This window comes from the organism of the source record quoted next, unplaced genomic scaffold, assembly GCF_019419815.1.
Source record: "Pyrus x bretschneideri cultivar Hongxiangsu unplaced genomic scaffold, Pyrus_bretschneideri_v1 Contig55, whole genome shotgun sequence".
NCBI lineage: Eukaryota > Viridiplantae > Streptophyta > Magnoliopsida > Rosales > Rosaceae > Pyrus > Pyrus x bretschneideri.
The window spans coordinates 1,366,912-1,383,845 of record NW_025999793.1 but is presented as its reverse complement, the minus strand read 5'-3'; the positions used below and the strand labels follow the sequence as shown (position 1 = coordinate 1,383,845).

Below are 16,934 nucleotides of genomic sequence, written 5' to 3'. Positions count from 1 at the left end.
CGGGAATCTAGGAAATTGAGTGAGACCAAGTCCTAGCTGAGTTGGTGTCACTTTAGAAGATTAGTTACATGATACAGAGGTTATCGATATTTGACGTTTTTATTGAATAATGTATCATCATGTATACGTTTTTCTTTACATAAAAATATATTATTAGACCAAATGTCGCGTAATAGAAAATTTGTTTTATATAAGTTGCTTTCATAACTCTGGGAGATCGGGAAAACAACAAAACAGCATCTGAAGATCTGGGTACAGTGAGAAGGTGGGGGTGGGTGGGTGGAGAGTTTGAACTGGTATGTTGTCCTGCCATGTTCGGCATGCCCGAGTCCCTGACCCGATTATATGCACTGGGTCCTCATTGTTGTACATGTCCATGTTCAAGGACTCTAAAGATTAGATGCTTTACTTCTTCGCATCTTCTCTTGGAAGAACCCTTATTGACAAGGGTGTGCAAACATAGGTTCTATTTAATTTTGTTGGTTGTTTTTATTTGATAAATAAAAATTCTATGTGAAAAGTGAGAAGTTAAAAGGGTTGTGTAAAAATCAGTTTTATATTGAAATCACAGTTTGAAGACTTTCTAGTATGCAATGGTGTGTGTAGTTGAATATTTGTCTATTGAATCATTGACCGCACATCTAATTACTCCATTGCATCATGTTTTTACAATGATTGAAAGCGCTTTTAGATGAAGCATTTTTTTTGTTCCAAAATCACTGAAGTGTTTTCCCTAAATTTATTTGTATTTTTACTAATGATTGATTCTAAAAACATTTTCAACCGAAGAACTTTCAGCAATTGTAAAATCACTTCAAATGAGTTAGTACAATTTTGCACAATTCAATATATATGAAGAAAAAAAATTAAACACACGCAAATGTAAAAGCATATGCAGAAACTGTAATTTGTAGATAATTAGAAATAACTAGTTTCAATGGATACTTCAAGTATATTCCTTTTCCTTTTTGAGTAACTTATTTTTTAATGCTACATAACCCAAATTTTACGATATTTTTCCACCTCTCTCACCAAGAATCTCTTTACAAAAACAGAAATGTGACTTTCACACACGTTTTTACTTAAGTTATTGGATTGAATATATCAAACGGAAGCAATGGTCAGAATTAAACAGAGGCGTGTAAGAGGTTAAAAATGTGTGCAAAAATCATTTCCCTTCTTACGTCATGTTAACTTTCTCGTCACAAGTGTATACACTATATGTTGATACCAGTTAGATCTCATGGTTTAAGAAAATTGTAATCACCCACTGTTTGATCCTCATAATAGGTTTTAATTTAATTGTCGTACTTTCTTCTCCATCGTGGGATTAAACTAAAGGAGAATGAGCACATTTTCTTGGACGAAAGGGTCTAAGATGGACACAACGTGTTTTATATGCTCTTGACCGGCTAGAAAAATGAATTCCACTGTGAGAATTGGGTAAGAAAGAAAAAGATAGTCGAGTTATAAAACATTTTCATTTTATAATTTGAGGGTCACAAACTTAGAATATGTCTTTAAATAGCATATGATTTTAAGGACTAGTATCCTTCCAGAAACACCTCTTCACTCAAAGGCTTGAGTAGAGTTGGACATTTCCTCTTTATTTGTTGGTTTGGTACTGTCCCTTGTTTTGAGCAAAGTTCCAATAAGTTTGCCTGACCATGAGGTTAGGTGGGTGGTTTCAAAGACTGCCCTAAACCCGATTAGTGCATTCAGTCAGGATGATGTCCCACAATATAAATGTACCATTCCGTATTACAGACACATTGAAAAATCTCTCACAACAAGGACCGCAAGAGCTAGCTTCAGCCGCATGTGAACCCATAACAAACCGACACAACCATCTATTTTTGCGGGTCCGACGGGTCCCTCATAGGTGAACGATTGCGAAAGCATAACGCGTTCATAGGCGAGCTAGAAAACGGGGCATTGACAAAATACAATATGATCAATGACTATGAGATGCATGCTCTCGTCCAGGATAACCATTCATCATTCAAAATTCAACTTCATGAACAGAGTAACAAAATAGTAAAATACACATGATATGAAACACAATCTACAACCAGTCCCGATCTGCAAGTTCTTCAATTTTTAGGATCACTTTTTTAAAAGATGAGGGAAACACGCGAAAACATCCGCCTTGCAGTGTTTTGTTTTCGGGAACAGTATTCCCGGCTATGCCTGTCAAAATAAGAACCGGACAACTCTACGATCTCACCATCACTTTGATTTCGACTTTCGAGAAAGTAGGAGCTAAAGAAATGCCAAGGGGAGCAGGGCTTTCGACTATGCTCGCTGGTGTAGTGCACCACCTTCTTTCGTTCAACTCTTTATATAGTCATCTTTACGAGAGAAAGGGTTTAATGAAATTGTCATGGTAAAATTGGATTGTAGAACTGCCATAAATACAAAATTGATTGCGTATCAAAACATAAATTACTAGGAGAGATCCAACCGTTATTTTTAAATCAAATTTCATAATCTAACCCCAAAGAATCGACACACATAAAAAAAATGCAGCATAAAGCCTACGGGCAACCAAATACTATCGAAAATAACACACTTAAAATAACATATACGAAACCAGGAATCATCAATGTGATATCTTCTCTCTACTACCATGTTTTCCTTTTTTGGTCATCCAATTATGTCACTCCTCAGCTTTAGTACTACCAAATTAGAGGGCAAATGATCACGTTAGGTGTAGTAAATGATTGAAGCGTACCGAAAAATTTGACAATATCACCAAATTGGGCCACATTGTGTAACTAAAGTAAAATTCAAATGAAAAAAAATAAATAGAAGTGAAACATGACTAGTTATTAACATTATAATCTAGTGATATTTCTTTTAAACTAGAAAATTTTAATGTTCGGCTCTCGTAGTTTGTGCTTTTAGTTTAGAAAGTTTTAACGAAACACCTTTATGGTTGTAGTGTTGGTGTGATGGGGCCTTTTCGCCTTTTGATTTCTCTCTCTTTGGGCTGGTCCTGCTGAATCTGTAATTAGGGTTTTGGCCCAAAAAAGGGTAGAAGATGAAAATTTTCAGCTACAGAGACTGTTTCGTCGTATCAAGTTCTGCTTGAAGCTTTCAGTCTCACCCAAATATACAGGTAACACCAAATTTCGAACAATTTGTCTGAAATTTTAATTGAGAATACGCATTTGGGGGTTTTTTTTTTTCCTGAAGTTTTTGAATTTATTTTATGGTGATACAGTTCACTATAGCGTAGTTGTACGATTAATTGATTCGGAAAAGCCACACACTTTTAGCTACAGATTGAAATTTCATGCTGGTTTGATTCGACCCAGATGCTCAAATTGTTTGGCATTTAATTTTTTTTTTTTCTGGGTTTTTTATTTTATTTTATTTTTATCAGTGCATTTTCATATATAATTCAAGCTTCAATTTCCTTCATTCTTTATGTTTTGGTTTGGGGGTATTTTGCAGGTATTGGCTATTTTTTCGGTTTTTTGTTTTTTGACATGGCTGAGAGACAAGCGGTAGATCAGCAGCAGCAAAGTGATGCACAGATGCAATCTCCAACGGCTCCGAGGGAAGACATGGTTTCGTGTGTAATGTCGCTGGAGGCTGCTTTGCTTCCATGCTTGCCTGCTAAGGAGCTTCAAGCGATTGACCGCTCTCCCCTCCCCTCTCATCAGAGTTAGTACCAATCCCTAGCTCTACGTGTCTTCTGAGAGTTTTTTCAAGCTGTGTTGATCAAATGTATCTTTTTGGGTGCATTCATATTCGTTTCGATTGAATGTTTTAGCTCACTTTTACATTGATCAGCTTGATGGGGGTGTCTTAGGTCCGAATCAGATAACATTGTATGCGTTTTGTTGGCCCTAGGGGAGAATATTGTATATATTAATATTAACATTAAACTGGTTAAACACACTCGGGTTTGGAGTTATTTGCATCAGCTTTGGCATAAGTTATATTGCAACAGAGGAGTTGGGTGATTGGAAGAGAAAGATAGGTAGTGTATTCAAATTTACGATTTAAGAACCATGGTTGAGATCAAATCTCAGATAACCAAGTGTCAGCGTTTTCTTTTTAGTTGTAAATAGCAATGGAGGAAGAACGAAGTTGAAGAGGACATTATATAATTGTACCGGGTAGTAAAATTCATTCATGAGTACCACAAGAGCTTCAATTCTGTCTGCTGTGCGTATCTTATGATGGAAAAATAAGGTTCAAGAATACTGTCTATACTTGAGATCCTTCTCTTGATGAAACTTTCTGTTCCTTTAATCTGATATTGTGTTGTTTCAGAATTATTCGTTATGATTTTCGGTAAATCATGTGTACCCACCTGAAAAAAGTCATTTTTTCATTGGCTACAAAATCCATGGATCTTTAATTTTACTTTTGTAACCAGGTTGACATGACCTGATGTTTGAGGTGCAAGTAGTCAAATGTACAAGGAGAGTTTGTTATTCATCCATTTTATCGAACCTTATGACTGTCACTCTGTCTAAATTAGTGAATGAAGTTGAAGCGTCTTTTCTAATCCTGACTTGCACACTAAATGATGGTGCACCAAGGTTATTACCGTTCTGTTTTGCATTTCTTCTAATGGTGTTTATTTTGCCACTCCAGTTGATGTGGAGAGGCATGCCAGAGACTTTATGGAAGCTGCCAAAAAGCTTCAACTGTACTTCATCGGTCTGCAACGTGAGGATCAGCCAACGAAGGCTGAGCAACTAAGAAAGGTCATCTACAGACTGTGTTGTTTAGCTTGTCGTTAGACTACCGATCATTGTTTCTTTAATGTACGTGCATTTTCATTTTTGCAGGAGATTGATGCAATGGAAGAGGAGTTGAGGATAAAGGCTGAGATTATTAAGAAGCATGAAAGGTTGATCCAAGGGTGGAAAAAGGAGCTCAAAGACCAATTGGACAAGCACAACACTGAGCTTGAGAGGGTCTAGTGACTTGAGCAATACAATGATAGTAATCTAACAGAATTCCGTTTGTTGGTCGATCATTTGGTAGCATCCGTAATGACTCTCTCTGTGTTTCTTTAACATCTTTTGTAATTCAACTGTATCGTGTACAAATCATGATCAGTAAAGATTAAAAATGTTGATTCTACAGTCCATTTTGTTGCCAATGGTTCTTTCCTTGCTCCTTCAAAACTAGATCATGGTTCATGCGTCATCGACAATCAGTTATGGCAATGTCAGTAGTTTCGAGATTACTTACTTTCTAAAACTCAATTGGAACCAATGTTGATCGGTGTTTAGATGAAATCCAACCGTAGATTGGATGATCAGTGTTTGGATGAAACTTGATTCTGTTGGTTTAATTTGGGGATCCAACTCCAATCTACCAAAATCAAAGAACTAACCAAATGATTTACCATTTACATAGACAAATTTCATTCTCCTGTTACAATACAAAATAGCGAAAGCCATAAGAAAATTACTGAACAGAAAATAAAGAGAACCGTGGTTCACAAATTTCACATTGCATTTACTAGTATCTCCTTCAGATCTTCCCTCCTTTTCTAATCGCCGGCTTTAATCTGAGAAAACCGTGTCTTGCCTCTTCTCCTCCTGTTCAGCTTTGATCCAAGCGGCCTACACAGAAATGGAAATACCCACGAAACAATCAGACTCTTTTTGCAGGAACAAAGTGTTGCATTGCAAACAACACAGTAAGTACAAGAAATGGAGAATTTACCTTATCACGTTCTAGTTTTGAAACATGTGGCCTCATGGAGTTTCCTAAGCTTAAGCCACCCCATTGTTCTTGCAGTTCTCGGTCCCTTGCTTCTTTACGAGCCACAGAGAATTTAATTTGGTCTTCTGGTTGCTGAGCAGCAGCCGCCTTCTCTCTTGGTCTCAGGGAGTTTCCTAAGCTTAAACCTCCCCATTGTTCTTGCAGTTCTCTCTCCATTGCTTCTTTACGACTGACGGAGTATCTAACTTGGTCTTCTGGTTGCTGAGCAGCGAAGTCCTTTTCTCTTTCGAGCCTTGATTTGTGTTTAATGAGAATTTGGTCCAAACCACATGCTTCGTCTGCACGTGACAGCAGCTTTGCGTTACTTCTCTTCACTTCAGTTGCTTCTTCCTCTGCACGGAACTTTATCTTCTCTTTCTCCAGTCTGGAAACATGTTTTACCAAAACTTTGTCCAAGCTCTCACATTGGGAATCGCTGTTTCCTCCCTTTTTCTTTTCGAATTTATAATTGTCTTCCATTTCCAAAGCTTGCATTTTCTCCCTTTCCAACCTATGCATTGGTTTGAGAAGGATCTTGTCCAGACTATCTTCAGTCTCCTTAGTTTCGGCCTTGTGAAGTGACTTTGTTTCACCTGCACTAGGCTTCACTTCTCCAATCTGCAGTGAAGCTTCACTTTCATTTTGCTCCATCATAGAATTCTCTTCGACATCATTATTTAAGTTGATATTTTCTTTCCCCACTGATCCTTCCCTGGAACAAGAAGTAGCCTTTTCTTTTGGTTGTGCAACCGAAGTAGATGATTCAACTTTCTTCTTCAAATAAGGGAACCTAACTCCTTCATGTGTGTCAGCTTGCCTTCTGTTGTTTGCTTCTTGGACTTCCTTCTCAAGTCTTGAGACATGTTTCACTAAGAACTTATCGAGGCTGGGGAGTTCTAAGTCATTCTCTTTTTTGTGACTCATTGCAGATGTTTTCACAAAGTTCTTCTTGGCTGCCTCAACTTGCTTTTCAAGCTTCGAAGAATGTTTAATTAGTGTAATTGCCAAGTCAGGAATGGCTTCAGATGATATTTTGTTGCTCTTTGAATTCTTTTGAAGCATTTCAAAATCTCCTCTTGAATTTTTCTTCGCCTCTTCAATCTCCTTCTCAAACTTTGAACCATGCTTCAGAAGGATGCTTCCCAAGCCTGGAATGGTTTCTGAATTGGCCTTTTTGTCTGCAGTTCTGTTAGAATTCTCTGCAGTTCCTTCCTTCGACTTACTTCTATTCTTGGCTTCTTCCACTTCTCTTTCAAGCTTAGTCACGTGCTTAACCAAAAACTTGTCTAGACTTGGGAGTTCTGATACAGGTTGCTTCTTTCGGATCTGCCCATCTCTGAAGTACTCAGGCTTCGCCGCTGTTATTCTTTGTGGCAGGGTCTCAGCAGCAGAGCCGGGATCGTGCAGCTTGCTTTCCGCTAAGGCAGCATTTAAACCACAAGTAGCAACTATAGTGGCAAGAGAAGAGAGTTCATCTTCTTGCAAACATTGAAGTCTCTCGAGCATCATGTCTGCTATCTTTGCCATATTAAGCTTACCAAAAGACTGCCTTCTGTTTTTCCTCTGTCTTGCCTCTAAATCTGGCATCTCGTTCTGATTCAAATCTTTGGAAATGATATTATCTTTCTGGGATAATGCGTCAAGTTCTGATCCAGATTCTGATTCACATTCTGAAGTAAACTCAGATGATTCATGATTAGTTTCAAGTTCAACTATATCAGTATCAGGGTTCTCGCTAATCTTTCGAAGCAGTTCTTTAAATTCATCTTTATCAAAAGATGGGCAGTTTCCAAGCCGTACTAATGCAATCTTTACAGCTGCAGCTACTTCTTTATCCACCTCAAATGCAGACTCAAAAGATGCTGTGACCGTGTGAGTAGTCGAACCTCCGCCATTAACAGTGGATGTTTCTATTTTACAGGGCTTCCGAGGGCAATTTGGCTTGTCATACATGATAACTCCCACGGCAGTTGCCTCTTCAAAAGCTTCAGCTGCAGCTTTATCTGCTTTCAACAGCTGGGCTTCAGCTTCTTTGCATTGGATCCTGAAATGAAAATACAAAAAGTTGTAAGTACAAAACTACCTCTTAAAGTTCAAATATTCATGTCTACAATGCACCCAACAATCACCTTGCTGCTTTGAGTATTCGACACCAAGATGCTTCCACCAATGCTGCTTTTCGTACCTCCATTGCTTTTTGTGCAGCTTCTTTTGCTGCCATTTTCTCCCTTAGGACTTTCGAGTAATGTGGATTAGAATCACCTAGAGTCTCATCGAGAGTTAAATTCATCCCATCTACTTCCTGCGAGAAGCCAATGATTCACTATTTTGATTAACATGGAAATTAATCCAGATAAAATGCGGATGTCTGTTAAAGAGAGAAAGAGAAGCGAAACCTGCAGCATTTTGATCTTCCTCTTAAGATAGGAGTCCATTTTTTTCCGCGGAAACCAGTTCAGAGGAGAGGTTCTACGATGAGAAGGCTTCTTAATTTGAGCAGCGGATTTGTTAACAGAATTCAGCGTTGATAGGCTAGCCTCTTTCAAATTTCTATTCTGCACTATTCAAACAATGAAGAAAAGGAGGATGTAAAACGAAACAAAACGGAAACAATAGGACTTCATAAAAAAATCACTATTTGGACTCTAAATAAACACATAAGAACATCCAAACATAGAACACAAACACCATCCAGCAAGGCCAACATATTCATATGTCAAGTTAAATAAACAAAAAAGCATGTTCAGCATCACAAAATGTAGATTAGGGTAGAGCCTACAAGGATTTTACTGCATGAAAAAATAACTTCATCTCTTCTGCCAAAGAAAAATTTACCTTTTTCTTAACAACATCCATGGTATGATTGTAATGATAAAGATATCTTATCAAGTGAAAGCGAAGTGAAACTAAGCAAATGAACGTAAAGATATTTGAATAAAAATAAAAATAAAAATAAGGCTAAAACAGAATGCCTCGCTGGTGACTAGGAATGGCTTCGATAGGACATTCGATTTAATGAATGTTGAATGAAAAAAGAATGCCAACTTGCACATCTTCTCCGAGTGAAGGTGGAAGATGGATTAGCCATGAAGAAATCTTGTCCCACCCAATCCCCACCAAAAAGGTAGGATTATGATGGAGAATTTTCTTCACGGCCAATCCATCTTCTACCTTCACCTCGACAAAGTATGCAAGTGGGCACCCGTTTCTTCATTAAAGATTTAGTGAATTTAGCGAGTGATCCTAGGCCATACCAATCCGAGACACCAAACAAGGAGTAAATAGCCAAACTATGTAAATATTTGGCCAAAAAAACCCAAGTAAATATAACCAGAAATGGATAATTTATTTGTTTTCACTGAGGAAAAAAAACAACGAAGGTAGATAGCGCGCACACACTCAGAATCTCAGACATTAATAAAAAATAATACTAGTTGGGGTCAAATTTTGAATTCACTAGAATTCAAACAAACAGCAATTTCTAGGGCTTTTAAATTCAATTGGCTTCAATCCCAACAATGAAGAAAAAACCCACAAGGGTTTAGCGTTTAGGGTTCTAGATAACCAGCAATTAAAGTCCCAAATCAAAGCCGAACACAAGTCTTACATGCTAAAGATTCTAGGGTTTCAAATCCAAAAAAAAATTCAGTTCCAAACACAAATGGCGAATTCGGTGGACAGAAACAATCGGATCCAAGAAAATGGAGCAAACCTAAGACAGTAACGGAGTCTTGAATCCGAACGGTGAAGTCGGAAGAATTATACCTTGCCGATCCTGGGGCTGGCGGAGAACTGCTCGGCGGCGGCGTTTTCTGTGTTGTCTGAGTCAAGAACGGCGTCGTTAGCGCGGTGCTTGTCAGACACGGAGATGCAACCCAAGTCCAAGCAGCCGAGGTCCATGGCCAATGATCTCTGGGACGAACAGGGATCAAGAATCGGAGTCGAAACCGACGAGAATTTGAGCAGAAAATTATGAGATTGGGGAGAAGATTGAGTAAGATATTTTTTGGCGTTTTTGTTTGGCGATTAGAAATGGATGTGAAGATTTTGGTTTTGGGATTTGCGAAGAGGAGGAGTTTATTGTTTCGAAATGGGAAGTAGCCGTTACAGTCTACAGGGCGTGTCTTTTGGCCCCCAACTCCAACGGTCCTTTTAATATCAGCTTACCTTAATCTGTTATTTATTTGTATTTGCGTGGTTGGATGTGGAGGAATCACACATTTAATCACAATTTTGTTTTTGGTTAATTGCATGAAATTTGAATGTATGGATGATGGAGTGTACATCGGTTTTCAACATTTGATTCTTAAGACACTGTAGCAGCAGAAAAAAATTTGAATGATTTTATTATTTTTGAGCGACATATATAGTTTCAGTAGAACCAGAGGGGGGCGTTGAGGGGATGTGAAATGTGCAGTCGCACAGGGCCCCAAATTTGAAGGGCCTCCAAAATTTTTGTCATCTAATATTTATATGTAATAATATTCTATATTTAAAATTGCTTTTGTTATGAAATAATGTTCTATATTCAACAATTGATTTTGTTAGCACGTTAAAATCTTATCTTACACTTCTTATAAGAGTAATTTTTTTTCTTTCTAAATACAAAAATTTAGAGTACAATAAGATATTTTGAGTGTCAATAATACACCATAAAAGACGGTATTTTTTTTCAATATTATTATATAATAATGTTACATATTCAAGTGAAACTTAAAGTTAGAGTTTTTGAAGTTCGTTTTCTTCTTTGGTTGTTTAAGATTGAACTGCTTTTGATTATTTAGTGAATGTTATGTTTGTAGCTATTTTTACTTATTATTAATGACATTTTTAAACTTGCAATCAGTTAGTGCTAAACTTTGTTTTGATTTAAGTGATTGTTTTCTAGCGTCAATGCATTGTTCTACATTTTTTAAGACTTATCTTAAGGAAGGGCGCTTTTATAAATTTCGCACAGGGCTCCCAAAATCTCAGAGACGGCCTTGAGTAGAATGATAACATTAGTGGGTTAAATAGTTATTTGTTGGAGCTATATCTATTTTTTAAATGTTTTAACTGTGATTGAAATCCTTGGCAATCTCATTGATATGGTTTCACTATATCAAAATTTCGAATCACGAACAACTCACGATTTAGAGTACACTAGCAAGTGTACCTGCGCGTAGCTCGTAATTAGGCAGTGTTAAATCCTAGATTATGCATACTTGAACAATAAAAGCGATAGTATGATGAAATTGAATTCCCCTAAATTCGAATTCAAACAAACAATCTAAGGTTGTTGAATTGAAAATCAAATCAAAGTGCTTTTCATTACTTGATCTTTTTCCTTCTTTTTGATGCATAGAGCTGCTTAAGATAAAGAATGGCATGTCTGAATAAAAATGGTTGAATGAAATATAATCATGTATTGTTAGTAAAATTCACGAATTGCCCCCCGAATCGGTGCAAGTTTTGGTCATGACTCACCAGTAAAAGACCATCCTCATTCTAATTTGGTCTTTTCACCCTCATAGCTGTTGTGCGCAGGAAAAGAAGGAAGGAAGAAAGAGGTAAGGGTAGACATGAAATAACATTAATTAAGCAGTGCTTTTCTGCTGGCTTTTTGTAGATAGTAATTTTACATTTAGGTTTTTCATTATTTAGCTCCAAAGCTGCAGAAACATACTTCTATAACAAATGCCATTGTTATTGACCAAAAAAAACACCCAAGTGCCATGTTTTCAAGTTAAGCAGCACTCGATCATCAGCCTGTACATCCAAGAGCAATCCTAGTGCTGCCTACGGCAAGAACACCGTTCACTGTTCCGCATTGACTACGCTATGGACAGTTGCAACCACCAGTTCCCGAAACAACTCTCAGTCCATACCTTCTTGGTTTCTAATCCACTTTGTTGCAACCCACTTTTCCCCTTTGATCACCGGGCAGCTTCCGTGAAGAGATGTCTGCAATTTGCATATAATTTTAAGATGAGAGAACGCACCACCACAGAGTCTTTGTTTAATCACCAGTAAGTCAGTAACAAGTGATAAAAGAAAACCAAATGCCCATACAATTTTCAAGCCCTAATCAGTTGTTGATCATTTATATCTAATTACTGCCACCTCCCTCAGATAATATGTATGCGACGAAGATCAATTGTATAAGCATTGGAAATTTCATTTAAGATAAGATAAAGTAAATTACCAGATCAATTGTGCCGTTTGGAAACACTGAATAAAATAAAAGACCATCCCCTTGCCTGGGCATAATTTTTAAACCAATGCATTTCTTGTAATCATAGCTCGAATCCATCTCTGCACCATTCTGCAAATTAGACAATAGGATGAGTACATGCAATATATACTACTTACATTTGAAAGAAATACAAGATATATCATAAATTTGCTAACCTACCTCATAAGGGAACATGGTTTCTCCACCTTCTTCTACATCGGATAGATACAACAAGAAGGAAGCAAACTGCAAAATTGAGTGTGATGTTGTGACAGTTAAGTATCAATGGTTCAAGAAAGAAGCAAAAGCGATAAAACATTGACAGAAAGATGAAGGCATGAACTCAAAAAACAATTTGCAAATTCTGCTTGAACTATAATCATATATTTGTTTCACATATAACTTTAGCCTGATGTACAGGTTACGAGAGAAGGGTCTATAACAAATTCTCGTAAGTATAAGGGCAGAGATTGTGAAAGGCAAGGCTCAAATAAAATGGCAATTTCACCGTCATAGAATGATGGAAGGCTAGGTGCCTTAGTGATCAGAATACTGGATGATGCTACAAGTTTTCTAAGTTGTTCTTTTTAAAGGGCTGAAGAAAAGAGAACTGAAATTGCAGCCATCCTTCAAGTTACTCAAATCAAGTACAGAAAGATGATAAAATGTTCAATATTTTGGATGTCAGTTCAAGGTGCTTCCCCCAATACTTTTGAAGCAACAAATGTACTCAAATGAAATAACAAGAAAAAAGAACTAATAGAAATATCATCTAGTATCTATCCTTCGACGACGGAATATAAAAAGACCATAAGTTGACAAACGCAACTGATTTCTTCAGAAGTAAAAAGGTTACTGTTCATACAAATAAAAATTCATGTTGTGAACTTGACATAATGTTCAAGTCCATGAATATTGCTTATCAAGAAAAAAAAACTAATAGAAATATCATCTAATATCTATCCTTTGAAGACGGAATATAAAAAAAACCATAAGTTGACAAACGCAACTGATTTCTTCAGAAGTAAAAAGGTTACTGTTCATACAAATGAAAATTCATGTTGTGAACTTGACATAATGTTCAAGTAAGTCCATGAATATTGCTTATCCAAATACCACTATATAGATTATTGTCCGGTTCACAATTCTGATGAAAAATCACTAAGTTCTTTTTTCACATATGGATATTTCTTTGGCTGGTGGGGGTCATTATTAGGTGCATAAACAGGCAAACTATCATATCAAATATCAGGGATCTTCTAATTGGCAGGAAGAAATTCCCAGTAAAAAACAGGGTAGAAAATGATAACACAGATCAGAACCCTAAACATTTGCAGCAAGTATTGTATGAAGGAAATGCTAGTTAAGTGTGTACTCTTTGGCTTTTCTGTTGACCATATTCCGTTGGATTGAATGCATCATAATGTGAATCATACTTCTGGCCAATCTCATACCGCAAAACGTTGAATGCCTGCAATATGATGATATCGCCGCATTACAGATTAATTTAGAATTTTCCTGTAATGAAAGGTTAACATTATAAAAAATTTGTGAAACTAGAAACAGTATTAGATGCACTATTTTCTCTGTGCGAAAAGAAAATAAATGGTTTTATATAAAAACTGCTAATTGTAGCATTTAAAACCTAAATGGACAATGAAAACTATCTGCTAATGGCTTTGAAATTTCAATTCACACTTATGCCCCGAAGAATACATCATTAAAAAAATACCTCGCCATGGGCTCTTGGTAACATGGTAGCCCTGGCAATCTTTTCCTCAATAATATCCAGGACTCCGCTATCATCTTCTGATGCACTAATAAATGTGCCTGAACTATAATCAAGTATACACTGACAGTTAATTTCACAAGTGAAAAAAAAAAAAAAAATCTTTGTAAAGTACCTTCAAACTAGCATATACAACACTGATCATCACCAAAAAGTCCAATCACTGGTGATTTATTGTGCGCTATAAGATACATCCAAAAAATCATACAACATATAACTTGATGAAAGATGATATGAGAATGTTATTGTAAAGAAAGTGAAGTGGCAAGGACCTTTCAACAATTATCTTCCAAAACTTCGTTGCCAGAAATTTTTCTTGTGAGCGGGTTTCATGAAAAGCTGATGGTTCACAAACTTTACAAAGATGCAGGCCCTTAATAGTTGATGAGGGTAAATTAAAAAGAAGACATATCCAAAATTAGATTCCTCTTCCTAATCCCGTCTTGATATACTTGCAAATAAGCTATTCTAGCATAACTATTGAAATTGTTAATGGTAGTTTGATAAAACATAAAACATGAACTCATGATATTGTAGTTCACTTAGCAAATTACAGAACAAAACATGTACTTACTCCTGAGCTTAGTACCAGGAGAATAGCATAATGTCTCAACTTATTAAATACATACAATAAAGTTCTGTCTGGAGAAAATAATCATATTAATGCATTATCTAATGCATATCACAGTATTATGATGACCCCATCATATCACCCTCGTACCCACTTGTCAAAACAGTATGAGGTCATTTTCTTGTACGAATTTGGATCACAGATTTCAACTGTGTTTTTAAAATTCGAGGATGACAAACTTATATGGAATAAGATGAATCATGTAGACAATCTTTCCACCATTCGTCTCCAACAGTGATAACATAGAGTAAATGGAACCGCCTCGCTTATCATGGAAAATCACTATAAATAACAAATTTGGAAAGAAAACGTGACAAGTGAACACTACTAAAGATTATACTTTTTGATAATAAAGATGCTTATGGATTGTGCAACAATGGAGTAATAATTGAAAAGCTGTTCTTCCCTAGAGTTTTATGATTACCAAAACGTAACTCATCCAACAGCGGGGATTAGTTTGCCCCTTTCTCTTCCCCCCTTATATTTTCATTCATTCTACTCTTTCTAAACAACAATAGCCATAATTACATAACACAAGATTCAAAATTTCTGATTGACAAACCACATTATAATTTTTACATATTCAACTGCTCACCGTATCTAGACAATAAGCAACACGAAAAACCAAAGAAAAAGATACCTTGTACGAGTCCCCTTTGTGCTCTCAGCAGTCTCTCCCTTTCGCAATGCCAATGTGGACGGCCGGAGCTTCGTCTTCGCCATCTCAATCACGCTTTCGCATTGCTCGGCAGTTGCAAATCTCGGAAAATACAGAGCCCGCGGTTTCCAACTCAGAACCTGCAGGATTCAACAATGTCGCCAAAAACCCAATAAAAACCCCAAACCCCAATTGATCGAATGAAGCAAAAAAAAAAATGCGATTACTGATCACCTGGAATGGAATCGACTGAATAAAGCTGTCTCCGGTGTCGCCCTGCATCATTGGACCGTGATGTTCGTCGTTTTCGGGTTCCAGCGTTCTGGAGACGGAGCGAGGGACGGAGGCATGGGAGAGGAGGGTGGAGATGAATAAACCGGCGAAGAAGAAGAGGGAGCAAAGGAGGAAGACGGTGGGTAAGCCCAACTTTGCTCTGGAGCTCTTTGCTTTCACTTTCATGGCGAATTTTTACATTTATTATTGAGCTGATTTCTTTCTTTGTTTTGCTTCTGTTTTTCGTTCAACGGTGAGCTGCGAGCGTCATGGGCTCTTGGGTCCTCGTCTTGACTGAAGCTCTCTTCCTTCACTGGGCTCTTCCGCTCTACACTTTGACTCTTTGGTTTATTGTAGTTTTGTGTAAAAGTCTAGTTTATTTGGTTGTGCTTTTGAAAGAGCCAATACCGTTTCTTAATAAGTAAAAGCTTTTTAATTTGAAAAAATAGTCATTTGGAAAATATTTAAAAATGCTTTTAATTAGAAGTAGAAGTACTAAGAAGCATTTTTCAGAAGCAACTTCCTAAAAGTGCTATGCAGAGAAAACAAGGGAAGCACTTTGCTCCCTTTAATGACATTTTTTCAATTCCAAAATTATACTTATTTTTTAATTTGTAATATTTAAAATACCATTACACTTAAAACAACATTAAAATGGGCATCACTAATGGAAGCACTATGCAAAAATTATTGAGAATTATAATGAAAGTGCTTTTTCATTTGACAACCAAACACTCTATTTAATATAAAAAAAATGCTTCTATACAATACAAAAACACTTAATTGGTTGCATGTCAAACAACAAAATTGCTTCATTCATAGAAGCGCTACTAAAAAGTGCAACAATCAAAAAGCGCGAGTGAGGAAAAGCGCTTTATAGAGTAACATCCAAACGATTCCTCCAAAAATGACCACTTTGGTTCGCTAGATTGGTGTGGATAAACAGATGGTTTTTTTTTTGGTCAAACAATTGATTTCATCAAAGATAAAACACACTAATATAAAGTAAGGCTAATTCGAAGACAATCCACAACACAGTAAAAGTGCAGCCCATTACAAAAGAAAAGGAAACAAGCACTAAAAGTGAGCCCAAAATAAAGCCTAAACCAAAAGCCTTAGATTTGGAAACAAGAGTCAACCGCTTCCGCCAAAATAGCCGCACCACCATTGCCAAACCGCCGCCACTGGTAAGAAGAACCAACAAATTGAAGGGGTGAACGAAAGATGGCTGTGGACAAGCCCCTGTGCAAAATGCGCTCCCATAATCCTACCAAATAGTGCGAAATGCACTTTAGCAACCACAAAAACCCAAAGCACATCTTCAATTGAACCATGGACGAAGAACATGAGGGGCAGAATAACTGAACCAAGTAGGCAGAAGCTCGCGGCTAGGAACAACAATATGGGGAGGAAAAAACATGAAACTCAGATATGCAACAAGATTGCCAAACGTTGAGACAAAGCTCAAGGAAAATGAGACAAGCTCAAAGAAAAACAACCAGAAAACCAAGGGCCAAAGAAAAAGAAAAGGAAAAAGATAGGGTTTAGTGAAGAAGGAGAAGGGGAAAAAGGAAAGAGGAGATGGGGTTGCTACTGACCTCACCCAAGAGGAAGGGTTGGCGACCGAAGG

The 16,934-nt window shown here is 37.0% G+C and overlaps 3 protein-coding genes across 5 annotated transcripts; 1 reads left to right on the top strand and 2 right to left on the bottom strand.

Moving 5' to 3' along the window:
• The first annotated feature begins 2,972 nt into the window (after window positions 1–2,972).
• On the top strand, window positions 2,973–5,114 carry LOC103928109 (mediator of RNA polymerase II transcription subunit 28-like). Of its 2 annotated transcripts, none has more exons than XM_009337124.3 (4): window positions 2,973–3,121; window positions 3,460–3,672; window positions 4,615–4,727; window positions 4,812–5,114. In XM_009337124.3, exons 2-4 carry the CDS (start codon window positions 3,495–3,497, stop codon window positions 4,944–4,946), a joined length of 426 nt encoding a protein of 141 aa, XP_009335399.2. In that variant the 5' UTR covers window positions 2,973–3,121; window positions 3,460–3,494; the 3' UTR covers window positions 4,947–5,114. The 2 variants fall into 2 exon arrangements, with proteins under 2 accessions (XP_009335399.2, XP_048426833.1); XM_048570876.1 differs by lacking the exon at window positions 2,973–3,121 and adding an exon at window positions 3,150–3,304.
• Window positions 5,115–5,344: 230 nt separating this feature from the next.
• LOC103928110 lies at window positions 5,345–9,857 on the bottom strand. Of its 2 annotated transcripts, none has more exons than XM_009337126.3 (5): window positions 9,505–9,857; window positions 8,136–8,294; window positions 7,869–8,041; window positions 5,701–7,783; window positions 5,345–5,597 (listed from the first exon to the last, which is right to left on the bottom strand). In XM_009337126.3, exons 1-5 carry the CDS (start codon window positions 9,637–9,639, stop codon window positions 5,538–5,540), a joined length of 2,610 nt encoding a protein of 869 aa, XP_009335401.2. In that variant the 5' UTR covers window positions 9,640–9,857; the 3' UTR covers window positions 5,345–5,537. The 2 variants fall into 2 exon arrangements, with proteins under 2 accessions (XP_009335401.2, XP_048426832.1); XM_048570875.1 differs by having other exon boundaries at window positions 8,136–8,299; window positions 9,505–9,644.
• A 1,432-nt stretch (window positions 9,858–11,289) lies between these two features.
• LOC103928111 (probable prolyl 4-hydroxylase 9) lies at window positions 11,290–15,655 on the bottom strand. The gene is made up of 7 exons (XM_009337127.3): window positions 15,266–15,655; window positions 15,014–15,171; window positions 13,686–13,788; window positions 13,329–13,424; window positions 12,134–12,199; window positions 11,924–12,043; window positions 11,290–11,682 (listed from the first exon to the last, which is right to left on the bottom strand). The coding sequence occupies exons 1-7, from the start codon at window positions 15,488–15,490 to the stop codon at window positions 11,596–11,598; spliced, it is 855 nt and encodes a 284-aa protein (XP_009335402.2). The 5' UTR covers window positions 15,491–15,655; the 3' UTR covers window positions 11,290–11,595.
• Window positions 15,656–16,934: the final 1,279 nt, after the last annotated feature.